The 19,906-nt window shown below is 36.2% G+C and overlaps 1 protein-coding gene across 3 annotated transcripts in view; it reads right to left on the bottom strand.

The window, feature by feature from the left end:
- Window positions 1-2,879: 2,879 nt before the first annotated feature.
- SYDE2 (synapse defective Rho GTPase homolog 2) overlaps window positions 2,880-19,906 on the bottom strand; it is a 45,226-nt gene continuing 28,199 nt past the window's right edge. Inside the window, exons 6-8 of one of the 3 annotated variants that reach the window (XM_043460797.1) lie at window positions 17,520-17,751; window positions 12,241-12,288; window positions 11,538-11,669 (exon numbers count right to left, since the gene is read on the bottom strand). In XM_043460797.1, coding sequence (XP_043316732.1) covers window positions 12,278-12,288; window positions 17,520-17,751 — 243 coding nt within the window. In that variant the 3' untranslated portion in view covers window positions 11,538-11,669; window positions 12,241-12,277. Of the gene's footprint in view, window positions 3,132-6,164; window positions 11,670-12,240; window positions 12,289-17,519; window positions 17,752-19,906 lie in introns of those variants that run through there. The other 2 variants (XM_043460795.1, XM_043460794.1) reach the window with 2 other exon arrangements.

The raw sequence follows: 19,906 nt of genomic DNA, 5'->3' as shown, positions 1-19,906 counted from the left end.
CTTCAGAGTTCCTGCTCTCACAGGCAATGTTATACTGTGAATCCTAGAACATTGTGCTACATGAGTCTCATAGGTACAATACACAGTTGCACATGTACACAATTAAGGGTGTTACTAAGGTATAATTTACATGAAATACACTGTATATATTTTATTCTTTTAAAGGTTGATTTTTTTTAATTTTTGGCTGCGCTGGATCTTCCATGCATTGTGGTGAGTGCAGACTCAGTCACTTCAACTGTGTCCGACTCTTTGTGACCTTATGGACTGTAGCCTGTCAGGCTCCTCTGTCCATGGGATTCTCCAGGCAAGAATACTGGAGTAGGTTGCCGTACCCTCCTCCAAGCGATCTTCCGGACCCAGGGATCCAAGCTACATCTTCTGAGGCCCATGCACTGCAGGTGGATTCTTTACCGCTGAGCCACCAGGAAGCTCCTAGTTTGGGTAAGTGGGCCACTCTTCGTTGCAGTGTACAGGCTTCTCATTGTGGAGGTCTCTCTTGTTGTGGAGCACAGGCTCTACGGCTTGTGGGCTACAGGAGTTGCAGCACAAGGGCTCCAGAGCACCGGCTCAGTAGCTGTGTGGCGAGAGCTTCAGCTACTCCATAGCATGTGGTGTCTTCCCGGACCAGGGATCCAGCCCATGTCCCCTGAGTTTGTGGGCAGATTCTTATCCACTGTACCAGCAGGGAAGTCTTGTATATAATCTAAATACACAAATTTTTAGGTCTTGACATATGTATATGTGCATGTCAAGTCAAGAAATAAACATATCCATCACCCCCAAATTTTCCTCATGCTGTTTTTCAATAGTTCCCTTAAGTACTTCCCCTCAATTCCCAATCACTGATCTGCTATTTCCATTACAATAGGTAAGCATGTATTTTTCTAGAATTTTATATAAATGAAATCATATGATATGTACTTATTTTTGTCTTATTCTTTCACTTTTGACATACATCCATGTTGAGGGTATCAATAGTTCATTACTTTTTGTTGCTGAGATATATTCCATTGTATGGATATATCACAATTTGTTCATGAACACTTGAATTGGTGATTTCCTGTTTGGGTTCATAACAAATTAGCCTCCTATGATCATTCTTGTGCAAGACTTTTAATGGACTTAAGCTTTTATTTCTCTTTGATAAATATCCAGGAGTAGAATGGCTGGATCACATGGTGTGGGTATGTTTGACTTTCTAAGATATTGCCAAATGTTTACAAACCATTTTACACTGCCACCAGCAGTGACGGCTGCTCTAGTTCCTACACATTCTCACCAGTAGGGTCAGCCTGTTTTTGGGGTGGGGGAGGGTTGCCTGGGTCTTCATGGCTGCACACAGGCTTTCTCTAGTTACAGTGAGCGGGGCTCCTCTCTAGTTGCAATGTGAGGTCTTCTCATTGCAGTGGCTTCTCTTGCTGCAGAGCACAGGCTCTAGCTGCCTGGGCTTCAGTAGTTGTGCCTCGGGGGCTCTAAAGGTCAGGCTCAGCAGTCGTGAAGGGCTTAGTTGCTCCATGACATGTGGAATCTTCTCGGACCAGGGATCAAACTCGTGTCCCCTGCATTGGCACATGGATTCTTAACCAGTGGAACCAGGGTCAGTCTTTTAAAAGTAGCCATTCTAATTAGGATGTAGTAGTGTCTCACTGTAGTTTTAATTTGCATTCCCCTAATGAGTAACACTGTTGAGCTTATTTTCCATCCACATATCTTATTTCATGAAAATATGTGTTCACATATTTTACTCATTATTTTGGAAGGTTTTGTTGTTTACTATTCAGATTTGTGAGTTTTCCAGATACAAGCCCTTTACCAGATACATACAAACATTTAGTCCCACTTTGGATTATCTTATTATTCTCTTAACAGTGTTTTTCAAACGGCAGAAGGTTTTAATTTTGATGAACTTCAGTTAAGCAATTTGTTTTTTTATGGATCACATTTTTGGTGACCTGAGAAATTTTTGCATAACCCAAGGCTTTTGTTTTTTTTTCTGGAAGTTTTGTACTTTTATGCTTTACATTTAGATCTATGATCCATTTCTAGTTGATTTTTGTATGGTATAAGATATATTATTGAAGGTTTTTTTTTCCAAATGAATATCCTATTGTTTCAGCAACATTTGTTGAAAAAAACTATTCTTTCTCCCCTGGATTGCATTTGTCAAAAATCAGTTGTCCGTATATGTATGAGTCTTTATCTGAACCGTCTATTATGTTTCATGGATGTTTTGTCTATCCTTGTGCCAATACCGTACTGTCTAAATTATATCATTTTATAAGTCACCTTAAAATCAGGTAGTATTGGTTCTCCATTGTTACTCTTTTTTCAATGTTGTTTTGGCTAGCCTAGGCTTTTCATATGCAACTAATTTACATATGCAATTTTGACTTTCATAAAATTTCCATCAAGTGATTTGCTAGAAGCTCAGCCCCTTTATGACTTGGGCCTTGTGTAAGAGCATGAAGAACAGAGCTGATGATGGCTTAAGTACTGTTCCGCAGTGGCTGAGGATGTAAGTAGATATGGGAAGTGGAGATGGCTCATACAACGGCTGACCAGCTCCCAGAAGTGAACGTGACCTTGCGAGGTAGCAGCAGCATCAAGGGAGCCCATAGTCAACAGACAGAACCGAGAGAAACTCATAGAGTTCCCCTGATATTTTCTTTGCATACTCTTTCAAAGAGGCTTAATTTTTAAATAGAGGCTCTCATTTTAAAATAAAGTACAGATAATCCTGCCATCAACAACACAGCAGTGCACACTTTCCCGTGACACTGAGGATCAAATAGAAGGTGAGTTTTCCCTGGAGGCAGGGCAGGAGGAGGCAGATTGTGCTGGGCATGGGAGGGGAGGGCAAGACTGGTTGGGCCCCTGAGGCTTGAGGCACCAGAGCTGGCACATGGCCTGAGAGGCTTGAGGAGAAGAGGACTGATCAAGAGAGGCAAGAATATGCCCAGCTTTGGCCACTGTGTAGATTAACCAGGGTGCCGAATGACAATGATTTCCTAGCAATTACCTGGAAAATCTTTGCATATTGTTGTTGGCTGCCAACATGCCATTCAGCATTTCTATTTCGTGCTGCATTTGATGAAGGGTCCCCAAGTTCATCCTGTGACATTTGGTCACTAGAGGAGGAAGCAATAGGAGGTAATTATTGGGCGATAACATCCTGTTCTTCTCCTGTTTCCAGGAAAGGGAGGGAACTTCCCCACCTCTCAAGGGAACAGGGCAGGAGAGGAATGCTTCAGCTTCTCTCTACCCCTAATTTACTGTTCAAGTCACAAGAAGACAGACTCACCTGAGTGGGATTGAGCAGGACATGAGCCTGCTGGCTGGGTGCCTTCTCTGCTCCCTCATACACACAGCCAGCCTGTGGGTACTAGGTAATATGCAGATGTTTTTATGTCTCTGGCAGCTTCCACCTTTGCCAGGAGAGGCTTGTTTTTTTTACCAATGCTGCCAGGGACTGACTGAGGAGATCAGATCACAGGGATGTAGAAAGAAGCCCAGTTCACTACAGACCAAAGTCACATTCTCCAGCTTACTAATGCTAGAATATATATATATGTGTGTGTGTGTGTGTATACATTAAAATTTTTAAAAAAACATTATTTATTTTTAAATGTGTTGGGTCTTTGTTGCTCTGCATGGGCTTCTCATTGTAGTGGCTTCCCTTGTTGCAGAGCACAGTAGTTGTAGCACACGGGCTTAGTTGCCCTGCAGCATATTAAATCTTCCCAGACCAGGGATTGAACTTGTGTTCTCCGCATTGGCAGGCAGATGCTTAACCACTGGACCACCAGGGAAGTCCTCCGCTTACCTTATCTGCTATTTTTATCTCCATGTGTCTGGTTCCTATAATAGGCTCTAATTTCAGGAGGGAAAGATGGGTGTGGTGGAGGTCTCCTACAACACATGCTAGCACAGACGTAGTTGGGAAGGCGACGCTGGCAGGAGAGGGTTAAAAGAGGAAACAAAATGAAAACTGTGGTTGTGGTCAGGGCCACAGCCCTGAGAAGACCCTAAAGTAGGAACCCCAGCTGCAAGGATTGCCTTTGGTTCTGTTCCTGCCAGTGTGGGGCCTGCAGGGCCACTGGAGTTGGCAGCATAGGGCTCATGAAGAATGGACCCCACCTAGGACATATCTCAGACAGGCTGCTGACAGACCCTTCCTAGCGCTGCTAGGAAACCCTTCAGCTTTCTCCATCATCAAAATGAGACTTTCACAAATCTGGATGTGATGTTTTTGTCCCTCCCTGGTGTTATCTATGAGTCCAACTTTCAAGGCAGCTCTGACTTTGCTTGTGTCCCAATATTTCTTGTAGGAAAATTGGAAAGAACAGGGACTGTCATTCAGCATTTCCCCAAGTGTGGTATGCATGCTAAGGTGTACATTATGAATCTGTTTTAGTGTATTGAAAAAAATAGATGAGATTAACTTGTTTATGACAAATGATTACTGGTTTTCCTTTTATGGTAACAATATGAAGTTTATAATAATAATAAATTTTATTTTATAATAAAATTATAAAATTAATAAATAATTTAGTAGAAAAAATGTTTAGAGAAAATAAGAAAATAATATTACACATAGTACTTGAATATGGCAGAAATTGTAAAGGTTGTCTGCATGATGGAGGTCTGGGATAGCTAAAAGTACTGTGGAAAGGAACACAAGATACCCAAAATATGCATTAATTTTCAGAGGATTTTCATAGCAATGGATCTTTCTAACGATGACCTAGGATTTATGGTGAATTCACATATAACTCTTAGAGGGTAATTATAATCACACACAGTTTATCTCCAACTCAATTTTTGTGGTGTCCAAAATGATATATTGTGACATGTACTGGAAGTCCGCAACTTACTTTAAAATGTACCAAGAATTAAGACAAAAAAGAGTGGACACATAAATACATGATCAAGCAAATACAGCAAAATGCTTACAATGATAGAAGATAGGTGGTAAATATGTGAATGTTCACTGTATGATATTCAGCTTTTCTTTATGCTTTAAAGTGTTTATAATAAAATGTTGATGGAAAGAGATATTAACCGGCCTTCTTTTATGTATAGATTGGTTGACTTTACAGGTGAGTTTTGACATTATGTACAGATCAAACATAGACTCATAACCTAGGACAGACAGCACTTTACCTCTGACAATTTTCATCTCCCAGGTTTAGACAAGTTGTTTTCACTAATGATTCAGAGTTGCTCTTAGGTTAAAATATGCACTTACACTGGCGGGAAGGGGATGGGGTGGGGATGGAGGAAAGGAATGGGGTTTGAGAGTCAGTCAAGAAGAGACACAAATAGATCCATTTTCCTGAACAAAGGTCAGGAACAAAGGGTTCACTCACTGTTCAGTATCTGTGGCTGTGAAAAAATGTAAGCTGCAGGCTCATCATTTTCACAAAAACATCTTAGATGTGAGGGACTTTCCCATTTCTTAAATTAATATCCATTGTACTTGTCTAAAGCTGTAATTTTAAGCTCTCCTTGGAAGAGTTTATTTTGAAGAGTAAAATTTCCAGTCAAAGAAGTATGTAGAATATTGAGGCCAATACCAAGTTTTCACTACATAATACATCCATTAAGCCAAAAAAGAAAGATTAACTCAACTGACTTAAAAGCATGCCAAAGGCCTTATCAAACAAGGATTAAGTTAACCCAATTCAGGAGCAATATTTAGGTGTTTTTCTCATTTGCTTAAAACAAACACTTGTTTGAGAAAAATGAAAACACTAAATGTAGTTCCTCGCCCTGAAGTGGTCTCTGTTATTCTAATTTTTTTTAAAAAAGGAATTGTTTATAGTGTTCACTTAACTTTATGAAAATATTTTCTAATACAGTGAAAAATAGGTTTTTCCAGTTCTATTAAAAAGTGCACAAAAATTAACAGGATATTTTTCATCACAATTTCTGCAAAGAAATAAATGATTCATTTTAACAAAAGCTTTCTTAGAAACCTTTCTTTCTTATGGTGAGATGTACCTTTTCACATACATATCATTTAAATAATTGTTTCCACTGAACTCTGCAGCACAACATTACATAAAATTACCAACCCCCTTATTTTTTCAGTCACTAAATTTTCCCAATGTCACTCTAGTTCCAAAAGAAACACAAATCATTGAAAAAACAAGGAAACATTATTTTCTTAACCACAAATGATTTATTGACCAGGAGTGAATATTTGAAAAATTACATACACGTTGTACCTCATAGTGCTGTCTTTTCCTGACAAAAGATAAGCATTCTCTAAGAATCCCTTTTTATTCATTTATTAATAACTGAACATCTTCAATGTTATAAGTCCTAGGCCTATGGCAAAGAACTAGATACACAAGGTCCCTGTTGCCACGGAAATTACATTCAAGAAGGGTGGGCACAGATAACGATCAGATACACAAGGTAATTTCAGATACTGATAAACGTCTTGATGAAAGTAAGGCAGAAACATTTTCCAAAGTTATAAATATCTGTAGTTTACTCATATAGTAGCATAACTATTTGGGGCTTGTTACAAGAAATAGAAATCTCTATCGTCTTCCTCCCCCATTCTCAAAGCAGTTACTGATTAGCTTGACATTTAAGCAGAGATGTGAGATGATTAAAAAAAGGCACCCAAGTAAGATCTGAGTGAAGAGCTTTCTAGATACTAGGGATGGCAAGTCCAAAGATCCTTACAGGACTAAGGTCCTCCGTGTTGCTGAAGCACAGGGACCATGGGAAAAGGTCCTGGAGAGGGTGTGGCTATCTTTTCTAAAGTTTACTGTAGCTTCTGTGATTGGAATGGATTGTGGGTGTGGAGAGCGCAGAGTGACAGTAAAGAGATGAACTAGGAAGAGACAGATGCTGGTGGCTTGGACGAGGGTGTTGGTAGTAACAAACTTCAGTGCATAGAACTAATGACAGGTTGTGTCTAACGGCTAAGAGAATGATTCCAAGTTTGGGGCAACAGGGCGAGATGAAGTCTAGGGAACTGTTGCTCAGGCTGCTCAGCATTTACATCCCTTTTTTATTTTCATAGAATTTACCTTCGTGCAAGTTTCAGAGAAACAATGCTGGCTAACTGCTCTGTCTCCTGGAAGCTGGGGTACAACCTGATGCTTCTGTCAGGACGTTTATCATATCTGAGCGTTATTGAATTCAAAGCAAACATGGGGCGGGGAAAAGAGAAAAGAGCATTCCTCTTAGTACCAAATTCCTCAGGTCAGTAAGACTCAAATTAGGACTTAAACATAAAACAACTTTATCACTGTCCAAGTAGCTAAAATTTGATGTTCTTAAATTATAAAATCCTAAGCCTAAAAATCATTCTTTGGTCTGGAATTAAATTTTTTCCAGGAACCGTATCACTCCCAAACCTGTTTCTTTCGGGTCCCTGATACAAAGCTACGCAATCTGAAAATTTCCAAAGACAATTACAGTGTAGGACTTTGCTTAGATATATTCAAAGTCTTCTTGCATTCTTATTCTTACAGTGACTCTAGGGGCACCATCACCAGGTACAGAAGCATTAGTACTTAAAGAGTTAATACGGAATTTATAAAGCATTTCCATAACCACTGTATTTATAACAGCAGCATCCACTGCAAGGAACTCATTTAAAAAACACAGTGGAGTCATGTCAATCTTATCTGATAGCAACTCCATCCTTCAGTTGCTCAGGACTTACTCCTTTCGCTCACAGTCCACTGGCAGATTTCTTTGGCTCCTACTTCAAAATGTATTGAAAATACAATCACTCCTCACCACTTTATTGTCTCCTTGCTGGTCTGAACCACCACCATTCTTGCCTGGATTACTGCAAAGCTGGATGCTAGAAGATAATAGAGAAATGTCTTCAAAGTTCTAAGGAAAATGAGTTTGAACCTTGGATAAGTCCAATCAAAGTGAAGTATAGAAAAAAATAAAGACCTTGTCAGACATGCAAGGACTCAAAGTTTATCTCCCATGTGCCTGATTTTGGGAAGTGCTGTAGCAGAGGGCTACTTATAAATATACTTCAGCAAACAAATCAAAAAAGAAAAAATGAAATTAAGAATACAAAACAAAAAAAGTAGCACATAGGAGTGCAAAGAAAATATATCCCAGGAAACAGCTAAGAATTGCTAAGCACAAGTTTGATAAAGTTAATTAAGAAGCTTAAAATGATCCCTGGGTTATAGTAAAATATTTTCCTTCTGTCAAAGAAAAATAAAGGTAATGATACCCTTCAGGAATCCCAGGATGAAAGCTAAAAGTAGTCTGAATGAATTTGGTAATTTAATGACAAAGGAAGTATAATAATAAAGAAAGTATTTTTCTTCTCGCCAAGAAAATAAAAGGTAATTACTTACTCCAGGAAACATTAAAATCTTCAAAAGCCATTATGAAGCAAATAATACATGATTTAGAGAAACTGATGGCTGTAAGGTAAAACAATCCATTTGACCTTTAGTTTGTATTCTGCTTAAATCAGTATACAGATTTCAAGATTGTAAGATTGGAGGTACAATCACATGGTAATATCACCCATGAATATATCTGCATAATCTAGTACAACTGCTCGTTATTGATTAGCAGTTTTTAGAATCAATACATAAAGGAAAATTAAAAGTTTAGTTTCCCCAAATAATACACATCTATTAATCTCTGGTTATATAAACTAATAGTATAACTTACAGAAGTTGGAGGTAAAGGGCAGTAATGAATTGGAAAGAAAGTACAGGGTTGGTCATTTCCACAATGGTAAGAGGTCAAGAGATACCGTTTAAAACTGATGGATCAAGGAATAATTTATTAAAGTCATAGAAGCAACCAAAAGAGAAATAAAAAAAATTAAATAAATAAATAAATGAGGAGGAGGAATAGAGTGAAATAAATTGCTTATCACTCAAAACGGACAGTCAACAGGTACCACTTAAATGACACATCAAGAAACAGCAGCAGTAAGCCTAGAGTGACAGAGGCAGTTACCTAAAGAATAAAAAGTGGTTGTTACCTCTGAGAAGTGAGACTGATGTGGATGGCAGGGAGGAGCACTTTTATTTTTTAATCTACTTGAATTGTTTAAATTGTGCAAGTACCTCTGTTCAGGTACATGCACTAAAATCAAATTTGTTTTCAATCCTAAAAACCATTAGGGCTGGCAGAGGAATGAGAGTTGACTGTCTAACAGTATGGGAAGATTCCAGGACACTATAAAAAGCAGGTATAAAGACTCAAAAAAGATTTGAAAAGGCCATTTTAAATAAAGGCATATACCTATGGAGTACTTCTAAAACGGCACAGTCAACAAAAGAGGTTTATTATGACTGATTTAAACAACATGTTTAGTATTTTCTATTAATACTTAAGATGGCAGAGATTAACTTTAAAATCATTAGCATCCAAAATAATATATGGCCCTTAAAGTACTGCAGATTCTGGAAAACTCAATTTTGGAAAAAAAATGTTATTACATATATTTATGGATAATATATGATGGTCCAATACTTTAACATGTTCATTTAAAAAGAATGACTTTGAAATAAATGATCCTTAAAAATCATCATAATAATAGCATGATACTGAGGTTATAATGTTTTAATAAAGCTTTTACATTTTTGGTACTAATTCATATAATGTATATGATATAGCACTCAAAAGGAAGAAGACAGTCTTCTTACAAAATATTTAGGGTACATTTCTTTTGACCATTTACTCAATAATATATATCTGTCACATATTCTTTTGGTATTTTTCTGAATTATTATATAAAGCTTTAAAAATGAAAGTTTCATATAAAAATAGTTATTTATCTGACTTTTAACAAGTAAATTTTCAAATTAAATTACTTGGTATTCCATTTACCAATGTATATTGCATAGAAAGTTAATACTTTAATATTTAAAAAAACATCAAGAAGTCAGTTTTTTTTTAATGGCTGCTACATCTCTAAGTTGGTAGTTCAAATTTTGTTAATAATTTTAAATTACACATTTGTAGGTATAAAAGTTTACAAAAAAATACATTCCAATTTAGTAAAAAAGACTTCTAAATTTACATTTTCAAACACTGTTGTGATCACTATAATGACTATCTTGTAGACATAATTAGTCAAAATAAGTTAATTTAAAAAAATCAATAATGTAGTATTCTGGCAAGATTTCTTTAGAAATGAAGGTAATTATAAAGTCAAAGTTATATATGTACTATTATAAATAAATATGTTCTAAGTATAATTACTTTGTCTTAAAAAGCAGAAGATAAAAATGTATAAATAGGTAAAGATTTTTAAATTTAAGTCACCAGTGCAGAAATCTTGGCACTTAATCCCTTAAAATGTTAGAAGATTTCAATTTAAAGGATGACTCCTCACTGGGGATACTGTGACTTTCTGTAAGTCAAAAATGAAAGTCTATTTTTTCTATTTAGATGTTCCTAGTGTTTTGGTTCAAGTGTTTCTGTGCAACTCCTCCTTTAACTTAAATGTTCTTTCCCTGAAAAAGACATTTTTAAGCTAATGATTTTGGCCTCATGACATATACTTTAGAGATTACTCGTGACTTTGCAGCCAATCCTTCCCCCATTCTAATGTCTATACATATATGCGCTGATAAATATATACATATATTGGGGATTATAAAAATACTTATTTTTTTAAGTTTAAATAATTACTGAATGTTAACACAGAATACATTAATATTTGTATAATTTTACTTTATAAAAAGGGTTTCTTACAGCAGCATTTGCATCGTGAGTGAAATGTGACGGAGCGGCACTGCAGCGTGCATGGACTCACACTGCAGATCAGACGGAGCAGCCGCATTCCTTCCACTGGAAGGAATGTCTGTTTCAGAAAAGCAGTTCCTATAAAGTACAAAAGTCTTGAGGGGCTAGTAACTTACATGAACCTCAGAAGTGCATTTTAAACTTATACCCATAGCATTGGCAAGATTTTAAAAAAATACCCACAAGAAGTCCAGATTATCTTTACCTCAAGAAAAATTTCCTAATGAAATAAGTAAAAATTATGGTAATGAATGGTGTTTTTTGAATTACATGAACTTGTTAGAAAATAACTGAAGGTTTCAAGAGTAAAAAATTTAAAACATCACTGTAAGAGAGAAAAGAAAGTGAGAAAGATGGATGTGAAACATAAGACGTTATGAAAAAGCAAAACTCTCAACCTTAAACACTCATATTAAGCTTGTTTTTGTTGAGTTCACGCTCTAGATTTCCAATCAAAGTATCAATACTTTCTTGTAGATCTTTGAGATTGACTTTTTGGTCCACTCTAGACTCAATTGTCTGCACTGTCAAATATGTCTGAAATGTGCATTCTTTGGACGGAGGAGTTGGCTGTTCAATCATATCTGGCTCATATATTTTGCTACAGTTTTCTCCATTTTCTCTGTCTTCTGAAGGGACATCATCATAATCCACAGTATTTAAATTTTCTTTCTTACTTAAAAAGTAGTTTTCTCCACAGCTGCTCCAGTCTCCTGCATAACGATTACTGAGTGGACTGTCTAGTCTGGTTTGCCTTGGCCTGAGTACTCTTGATGATTCAGTACCACTCAAATTTAAAAGGTAAGGTCGTTCTTTCTTCCGCCTCAAATAATTAAGAGAAGACTTCTGCTCTGGGAACAAATTGTCTGCTGATTCTTTGATAGTTAAACGTTGCACTAGGAACAAGCAATAGATTTGCTTTAGTGACAGTAATCCAACTTAATCCAATTTAAAAACACAGAGCTAAAGATAAGCTATTTAATAATCAACTACAAACATGCATTGCAACAAACACATGCACTCTACCAAAAGAAAGCATTCCATAACTATTTTTTCTATCACCAGACATAATCAAGATTAGGAACAGAAGCCAGGAGAATGTTCAGTGGTGCTAATTCATGCTACATCACAACATCCCAAAATAAATCAAATTTCCAAATTGATTAACTTTCTGTGCAAGTTAATTAATATCTAGCTGTAATTCAAACAGTGGCTAAGCTGGTAGCTTCTTTTAAATTAAAAGCTACAGCAAAAAGCAGGCAAGGCATGTTCGTGTATAAACAAAAGTTTCTTTATCTGCAAATATCTAAATGAGGCCAAGGCATCTAAAGTGCTCAGTCTTAAAGTTCTAATCTTTGTGGGTTTTTTTGCAATTCTACTAGCAGCAGTGTCATAATTTACTTGACTTTAAACAGCCAAATTTCACTTTGATAAAATGCACGAAATCTAGACTTGTCCACTTGTTACCTGAGTTTGATTATACAGCATTAGCTAATAACAGTCTTCATTTATTGCCTGAAAATAGTACAGATATTTTATTTTCTCATTCTGGTTAGGAATCTAACAATCTCCAATAACATTCTTCATATTTAGACTAATTCCTTCTATTATTAATAATATGCATTGCACTGGCCAAACAGATTAGCAGGTAGACACACATTATTTCATAACAAATCAAGACTTTACAGCTTACTCTTTTGTGTGTACTGAACAAAACACTTGTCGAATGGACTTAATTTAAATGTTGAGGCACAGCTATTAAAAAATTGTCCATAATGCCTTTCTATTTCTGCTTGTTTATTCTCCATTAATAAGTGCCTTTCCATTTATATACTTCCCTTCACTAAGATAAAGGGAACATATAATCAGTGACAACATACCAACTTTACACTCTCCAACATATTCATTTCCTACTGAATAAAATAAGATAATTAAAGAATAATACAGACATGTATATGGTTCTAGTTTTCCAGATGTACAGTGATTTATATAACATTTTCAGAGATTGAAAGATTTCTTTTAACTTAGATTTTATTAAAATACTTGATAACTGTATATAGGTATGTTTTCAATATCTCTGTTTACCTGCATTTTTATGATGGCTATTACATATCACTATGAACAGCTAAAAGCTCTTGATCTAAAATTTTCTACAAAAAAAAGGTCTGATATTTACTTTAAAGGAATGTGTGTGTTAGCCGTTCAGTTGTGTCCAATCCTTTGCGACTCATGGACTGGAGCCCACCAAACTCCTCTGTCCATGGGATTTTCCAGGCAAGAATACTGGAGTGGGTTGCCATTTCCTCCTCCTGGGGATCTTCCCAACCCAGGGATCAAATCTGGGTGTCTCCTGCATCTCTTGCATTGCAGGTGGATTGTTTACCCGCTGAGCCATGAAAGGAATGGCGATATTTACTTTAAATTGGTATTTAAAACAGTATTAATAGAGAGTGTCATATGCCATTGCAGAATGGATATCTGAATTTTTTCACTGTTTAATTATTCATCCTTCTACTGAAGATGCTTATCCTCACTAAGTCTCCTTGCTTTTTCCCCTTCATTTTCTGTGCTGTTCCTATTCTGAGCGCTTAAGTGTCATGCCTGTTGTTTTTGCCAACCCATTACAGTACTAGGCTAACCTTGAGGTCATCTGGTTTGTGATCCAACCAGAGTAAAACATTTTTGACTCTGTGTTGACCTTGTCTTAATTTGTCTGTATTTTCTGACATTCACCTGCAAAAACCCACATTTATTTTGTTGCCAGCGGCTTAAAGTTGCTTAATCAAGTCCCTGTTCAAACATTATTTTCTTAGAAAATATTTAAGAAACCAATTTATAATATTTTATATCTCTGGTGGCTCAGACAGTAAAGAATCCACCTGCAATGCAGGAGACCTGGATTGGAAGGATCCCCTGGAGAAGGGATTGGCAACCCACTCCAGTATTCTTGCCTAGAGAAGTTCATGGACAGAGGGCCTGGCGAGCTACAGCCCATGGGGTTGCAAAGAATCAGATACAGCAGAGCAACTAACACTTTCTTTCAAAAAACCAACTATAGTATTTTATATCTTTTAGACCAAAATTTCTAAAAAAATCAACTTTACTAGCTTTTTAAACTACTGGTGGTGAAACGGGTTTCCTATTACATATGCTGATAAAATGGTTAATTTTACCCCCCAAAATTCTGGTTTTCCTAGCACTGCTGATTACTCACTTTCAAAAGAATAAGATGAAAATACAATCTAGAAAGTTGTTAAAAAATTCTCAAAATATAATGATAATTACTAAGAAACTTAATTTTCTTATTTTCTACCAATAGATTTATATTTTTAATCACTACTCTATTAGCTTTTTATCTATAGTATAACTACCTTGGGCATAATTACTTTACTTAATAGAATATATTGGGTATCTAGTTGTTGCCAAGTACTCTGTTATAACCTGGAAATGTAGAGGTAAGCAAAATGTAGTCCTTGACCTCATGAAGCTTAGCCTAGTGAGAAAAATGAACCAAAAAGAACTAGGGAAGGAATTCCCTGGCAGTCCAGCAGTTAGGACTCCAGTCCTCTCACTGCCAAGGGCCCAGGTTCAATCTCTGGCTAGGGAACTAAGATCCCACAAGCTACACAGCCAAAAAAAAAAAAAAAAAGAATTAGGGAAAATTGATAGCTCTTCCAAAAACAAAAGCCCTGTCCCAAATCTATTCGTCATAGAAAATGTGATGTAGCAAACAGCTGGTCTAAGAATTGTATATTCTCTAAAGCTAATTTCCTATCTATAAAGTGAAAGGGTAGTCTATCTTTAATTTTCAATATTCTTGAGACAGAAAACTAATGTTTTTTAAAAGCAACTACCTTCTAAAATCCCAGTACATAAAAGAGATGAAAAGAAGACTGTTTTGATCAAAAGAGAAATATGTTTCCATTTTGCTCCCTCACCTGCTGCCAATCTGGCCCCAAAGCTGCTTCCAAAGAACTTAGGGTTTTGCCAGAAGAATCTGAAAAGCCACTGGCAGGCTGACTTTTAACTTTCAGTGCCAGTATACCAGGGTTCTAACTGATCACTTTGAAGACAAGATGTTTCAAGAAGAAAAGCTCAAAGTAAATTATATTCAAATTATTAAAACAAAGTAAATTACACTGCCCAAAATTTAAAAAACAAAAAGTAACACAAAACAAAAAGTTAAGGAAGTTAAAAAGAAGGAAGGTAGGTTGGAAAGGGTGGAACCAATTCTTTTTATTTCTGGAGTAGGGTAAATACCAACAAGAAAAATAAATGAGATACACATAGCAAGGACAGTCATTCAGCAAGTAATATGCCATGGCCCATTTTCTATGTCATCATCAATTTTCTCAGGCTCAGTAAGTGCACTATGTCCACTTGATTTGTGCCTCTTCTTGAAACAAAAAGCAAGTGCTTTGGTAGGCAAAACTAACTCCTACTTCCTCTCAACTTTCTGCCCTGTTCTATACTTTGTCTGATGTATTATAACTGAAGAAAAATAACAAGTTATAGACAAGGGGGCAGCTCCAACCACACAAACCTTTGGAATAAGGTGCTATATATTCGGACACCTTGCTTAAGGTTGTTATTGAAATATTGTACAGTGAATCTCAAATATGAACCTTTTTTTCTAAAACATACAACATAAATTTTTGCTCCTAAATCCAACAGTAAGATGACTGTTACAAAATAATGGAATGACATTAGCTTCTGATACAGAATTAATGATAAAAGAACTCAGATACTGGTAATAAACTTAGTATCTCCAGGCAAGCAAACTTTCATTTGATTAAAATGGTAAGATAGCTCCTTTCCCAATTCTTCATGTTTATTCAAATTAAAACAGTTCTAGGAAAAGCTAGGAAACACACATTTAAAACCTGAATCCGAGTGATCCCTTATGTTGGGTACCAAATGTAGAAATCAGACTAATTAATCAGAACATCTTCATTCAGCACTTTTAACTAATAAATAATACATACTAACTCAGCTAAAATATAATTTGAAAATGATTTTTAAGACTGTATTTAAAAGAAAACAAAAATACTAACTTTCCAAATTTAAAAGTTGAACATTTTTATTAGCTTAATTTTTAATTCACTTTTTAAAATTAATTAGTTTTTGTAAAAAGACTAAATCAAGCAATCCTTTATACTTTGTGTCTTTTTTAAATATGTATTTATTTGTATTTATTTATTTTTGGCTGTGCTGGGTCTTTGCTGCCACACACGGGCCTGCTCTAGCTGCAGCGAGCAGGGGCTACTCTCTCCTTGTGGTGCTTGGTATCTCACTGTGGAGGCTTGCCTTGTCTCAGAGCACGGGCTCTAGGGTATGCAGGCTTCAGCAGCTGTGGCTCGACAGCTCTAGAGCACGGGCTCAGCAGCTGTGATGCATGGGCTTAGCCGCCCTGAGGCATGCAGAATCTTCCCAAACCAGGAACCAAACCCCTGTCCCCTGCATTGGCAGGCGGATTCCTAGCCGCTGACTCACCAGGGAAGTCTCAGTCCTTTGTACTTTATTTAGTCTATCCTTCTCATATACATTAACAAAAGAGTTGTTTTTGTTGAGTGACTAAGTTGTTTCCAACTCTTTTGGGACCCCATGGTTCCTCTGTCCATGGGATTTCCTAGGCAAGAATACTAGAGCAGGTTGCCATTTCTTTCTCTAGGGGAACTTCCCGACCCAGGGATCAAACCCACATCTCTTGCATTGCAGGCAGATTCTTTACCACTCAGCCACCAGGGAAGACTAATAAATAAGCACATTTACTGAGGAGTGACTTTATGCTAAGCTCTCTGCTCATTTCCTTAGATCCTTTATGCCAATCTCCACAACAACCCTAAGGTAGGCACTATTTATAGAGAAGCAAACTGAGGCTTAAGAAAGTTTGCCTGAGTCCACACTGCTGGTGAGTGCTACAATCGGATCTGAATCCAAGCCTGACTCCAGGGCCCAGGCACTTTTAACACTGTGTACTACCCTTAGCATTGAAGTACCTTCACACTTGGTCCTATGCAGGATAGGGGAGGCAAGTGGGAGTTACTACCAGGTAAGAAAATTTTAGAACCTAAATAGAGGGATTCTTTCTAAAACATCTAATTAAATACCTATTCCTTTTAGCTGTGAAAATACTTTAGAGATATGTTAGGAAAATAATTGTCAGTCTTTTCTTATTGAATAAGGGAAGGACAAGAAAAACTGAAGGTAATTGTCCACTCAAGCCTAGATAATTTGAAGAATGACCATGAATACATGAAAGATGTCAGGAAGAACTGATTTAAGTAGAAAAATGACAACAGTAAAAATATTAATATTTACTGAGTACCTATTATGTGCCAAGAGCTGTGCTGAGCACCTTACACACATATTTTTTTAATTTAATCTTCCTATCAATTCTCTAAATATATTACTAACATATTACATGACAGAGGTGATACTGAGGCTCTAAAATGTTAATGAAGTTGCCCACAGTCAGACTAATAAGGGATACAACAAGGAGTCAAACCCAGAGCTGACCAAATCCAAAACGTATATATTGATCTCTATGTCTACAACAGTATCAGCAAAAGCAGAAAATTTAAATGGAGAAATCTAAAGGGCAGGTTATCAATTCATACTATTTTAAAAAGCAAAATCTAGAAAAGATTTTCTTCAACCATACATGGGCATATTTAATGATTAGCTAATTCTATCATTATAGAGATATCATTGTAAGAGAAAAATAATTCCACTGAATCATTTACCTGGCCAGAGTTGAAGTAAGTAGTGAAGAACTTCAATATGTTTTTTAAAATCCAAAGCAGTCGCAAGTTCCTCAGAATCAGTAAAGACTCTGTTGTTATGGGTGGAAGTCTCTTGCCTCTGACTTAATAATACTGGTCCAAAGCACACAGCCAAGTTCTGGCAAGTCATCTTATTCACATCATGATAAGAAGCCACCAATTTCAAATGATCCAACAACATCATTAGAGTTGCCTAAATTGAATTAAATTTCACTTAATATAGTCAAACAGGGATAAATTCAAGGACACAATTTATAGCAGGAAATATAGACAAACAACCTATCACTTTTTAGAAGGTTGTTTCAAAGATTTTTAAGCTGGATGTTTGGAACTTGAAACACATTTTTTTTTTTTTAATAAAATGTTACACAGGACACTTAGGTTTTGACAACATGATTTGATTCATTGAATGGTTAAAATAAACATTATCTAAAATGCTCACGAATGAATTCCAAATTTTAGCTGGAGTTTCTTAGAAAATATGCCATCAACTTTTTCCTCTCTTCCCTTCTCTAAACAGATAACAACAGCAAAGGCTGTGATGAAAAGGGGATTAGGGTAGAATTTTTTTTTTTTTTTTAAGTTTGAAAACAACATGAATTTATTCTCTGATAGATTTGGAGGCCAGAAATCTGAAAGGAGTCTCAGGGAGCTAAAATCAAAGTGTCAGCAGGCAGGGCACACTCCTGCGGAAGCTCTAGGGAAGAATCTGTTTCCTTGTCTTTTCCAGGGTCTTGAGCTATATTCCTTACATTCCTCAACTCAGGGACCCTTCTTCCATTTTCAAAACTAACAATATAACATCTTCTGATTCTGCTTCCCTCTTTTCATCACATTGTTTTCTCATCTGCCTGTAGTCAAATCTCCCTCTCCCCATCTATTATAAGGATACTTGTGATTACATTTAGAACCTACCTTGATAATCCCAGATAATCTCTCCATCTCAAGATACCTATTTGTTTGTTTGTTTTGGCATGCAGGATCTTAGTTTTCATACTATGTCACTTTTTATGTAAGAAAGAATGGGAAATGAGAAAACATACATGTATCTAATCATTTGTACAAACAGAAATACAGAAAGCATAAACAAAAAACTAATAAGATTAGGTATCTATAGTTGGCTAAATAATGGCCACCAAAAATATCCAGGTTTTTGTAGGTATCATTAAATTAGGTATCTTGAGGGAATTCCTTGGCAGTCCAGTAGTTAGGACTCCCCACTTCAACTGCAGGAATCACAGAATATTCATTTTTAAGTTCAGTGAAATCCTGTAGTCGTAAGTAGGGGGCACCATTTTAAAATCTAGGTTACCATGGCCAGGTTCTATTGTGATCCAGATTAGGAAGAAGGCCAATGCACTTCTTAATTAATAAATATTTTAAGTAGATAAACAATGGAAAGGGGAAGAATAGAAATAAAAAAAATTATTGAAAAAAATTTTTTTAATCCGTGAAGAAACCAGTAAGGGGAATTTGCTTAAGAAGTGAATGGTTATTTAAGTTTAAGCAATTACAAAAAGAAATGATGTTTTTCAGAAAAAGAGACACAGATGTACAGAACAGACTTTTGGGCTCTGTGGGAGAAGGCGAGGGTGGGATGTTTCGAGAGAACAGCATCGAAACATGTATATTATCTATGGTGAAACAGATTACTAGGCCAGGTTGGATGCATGAGACAAGTGCTTGGGCCTGGTGCATTGGGAAGACCCAGAGGGATCGGGTAGAGAGGGAGGTGGGAGGGGGGATCGGGATGGGGAACATATATAAATCCATGGCTGATTCATGTCAATGTATGACAAAAACCACTACAATACTGTAAAGTAATTAGCCTCCAACTAATAAAAATAAATGAAAAAAATAAAAATTTAAAAATTTAAAAAAAGAAATAATGTTTTTAATATACTGGTATATGATCAATCATTTAACAAAATAAGCATGTAATTTCCTCTTCATAATTGAAGAAATAAATACCAATAATAATCTGTAACTTTTAAAAATTATTTTAAAAAATTAAAATGACATATTATCAATATTTCTGGAGCCAAAAGTGACAACTGGATTTGGTGATTAGAAGATAATTAGTAACCTTGGCAAGAACAGATCCACAGAGATGGGGTAGGAAGCCAGATAACAGTTTGTTGAGTAGTAAATGAGTGGTGAAGAAGTGATAACTGCCAGAACAAACATTTGCTCAGTGTTCGGCTATGAAGGGAAGGAATCAGGAGCAAAATGGATCTAGAGTAGACTACAGTTGATATTCTGAAATCAAAACCAGTCACACACTGGTTAACACTGTTAACACACACACAACACTGGTTAAATATATTAGGCTCAATCTCAATAGCAAA

The sequence above is a fragment of the Cervus canadensis genome, chromosome 2 (assembly GCF_019320065.1).
Source record: "Cervus canadensis isolate Bull #8, Minnesota chromosome 2, ASM1932006v1, whole genome shotgun sequence".
Classification (NCBI taxonomy): domain Eukaryota; kingdom Metazoa; phylum Chordata; class Mammalia; order Artiodactyla; family Cervidae; genus Cervus; species Cervus canadensis.
Note: the sequence above shows the minus strand (reverse complement) of the source record. Positions and strands in the feature narration are given on the sequence as shown.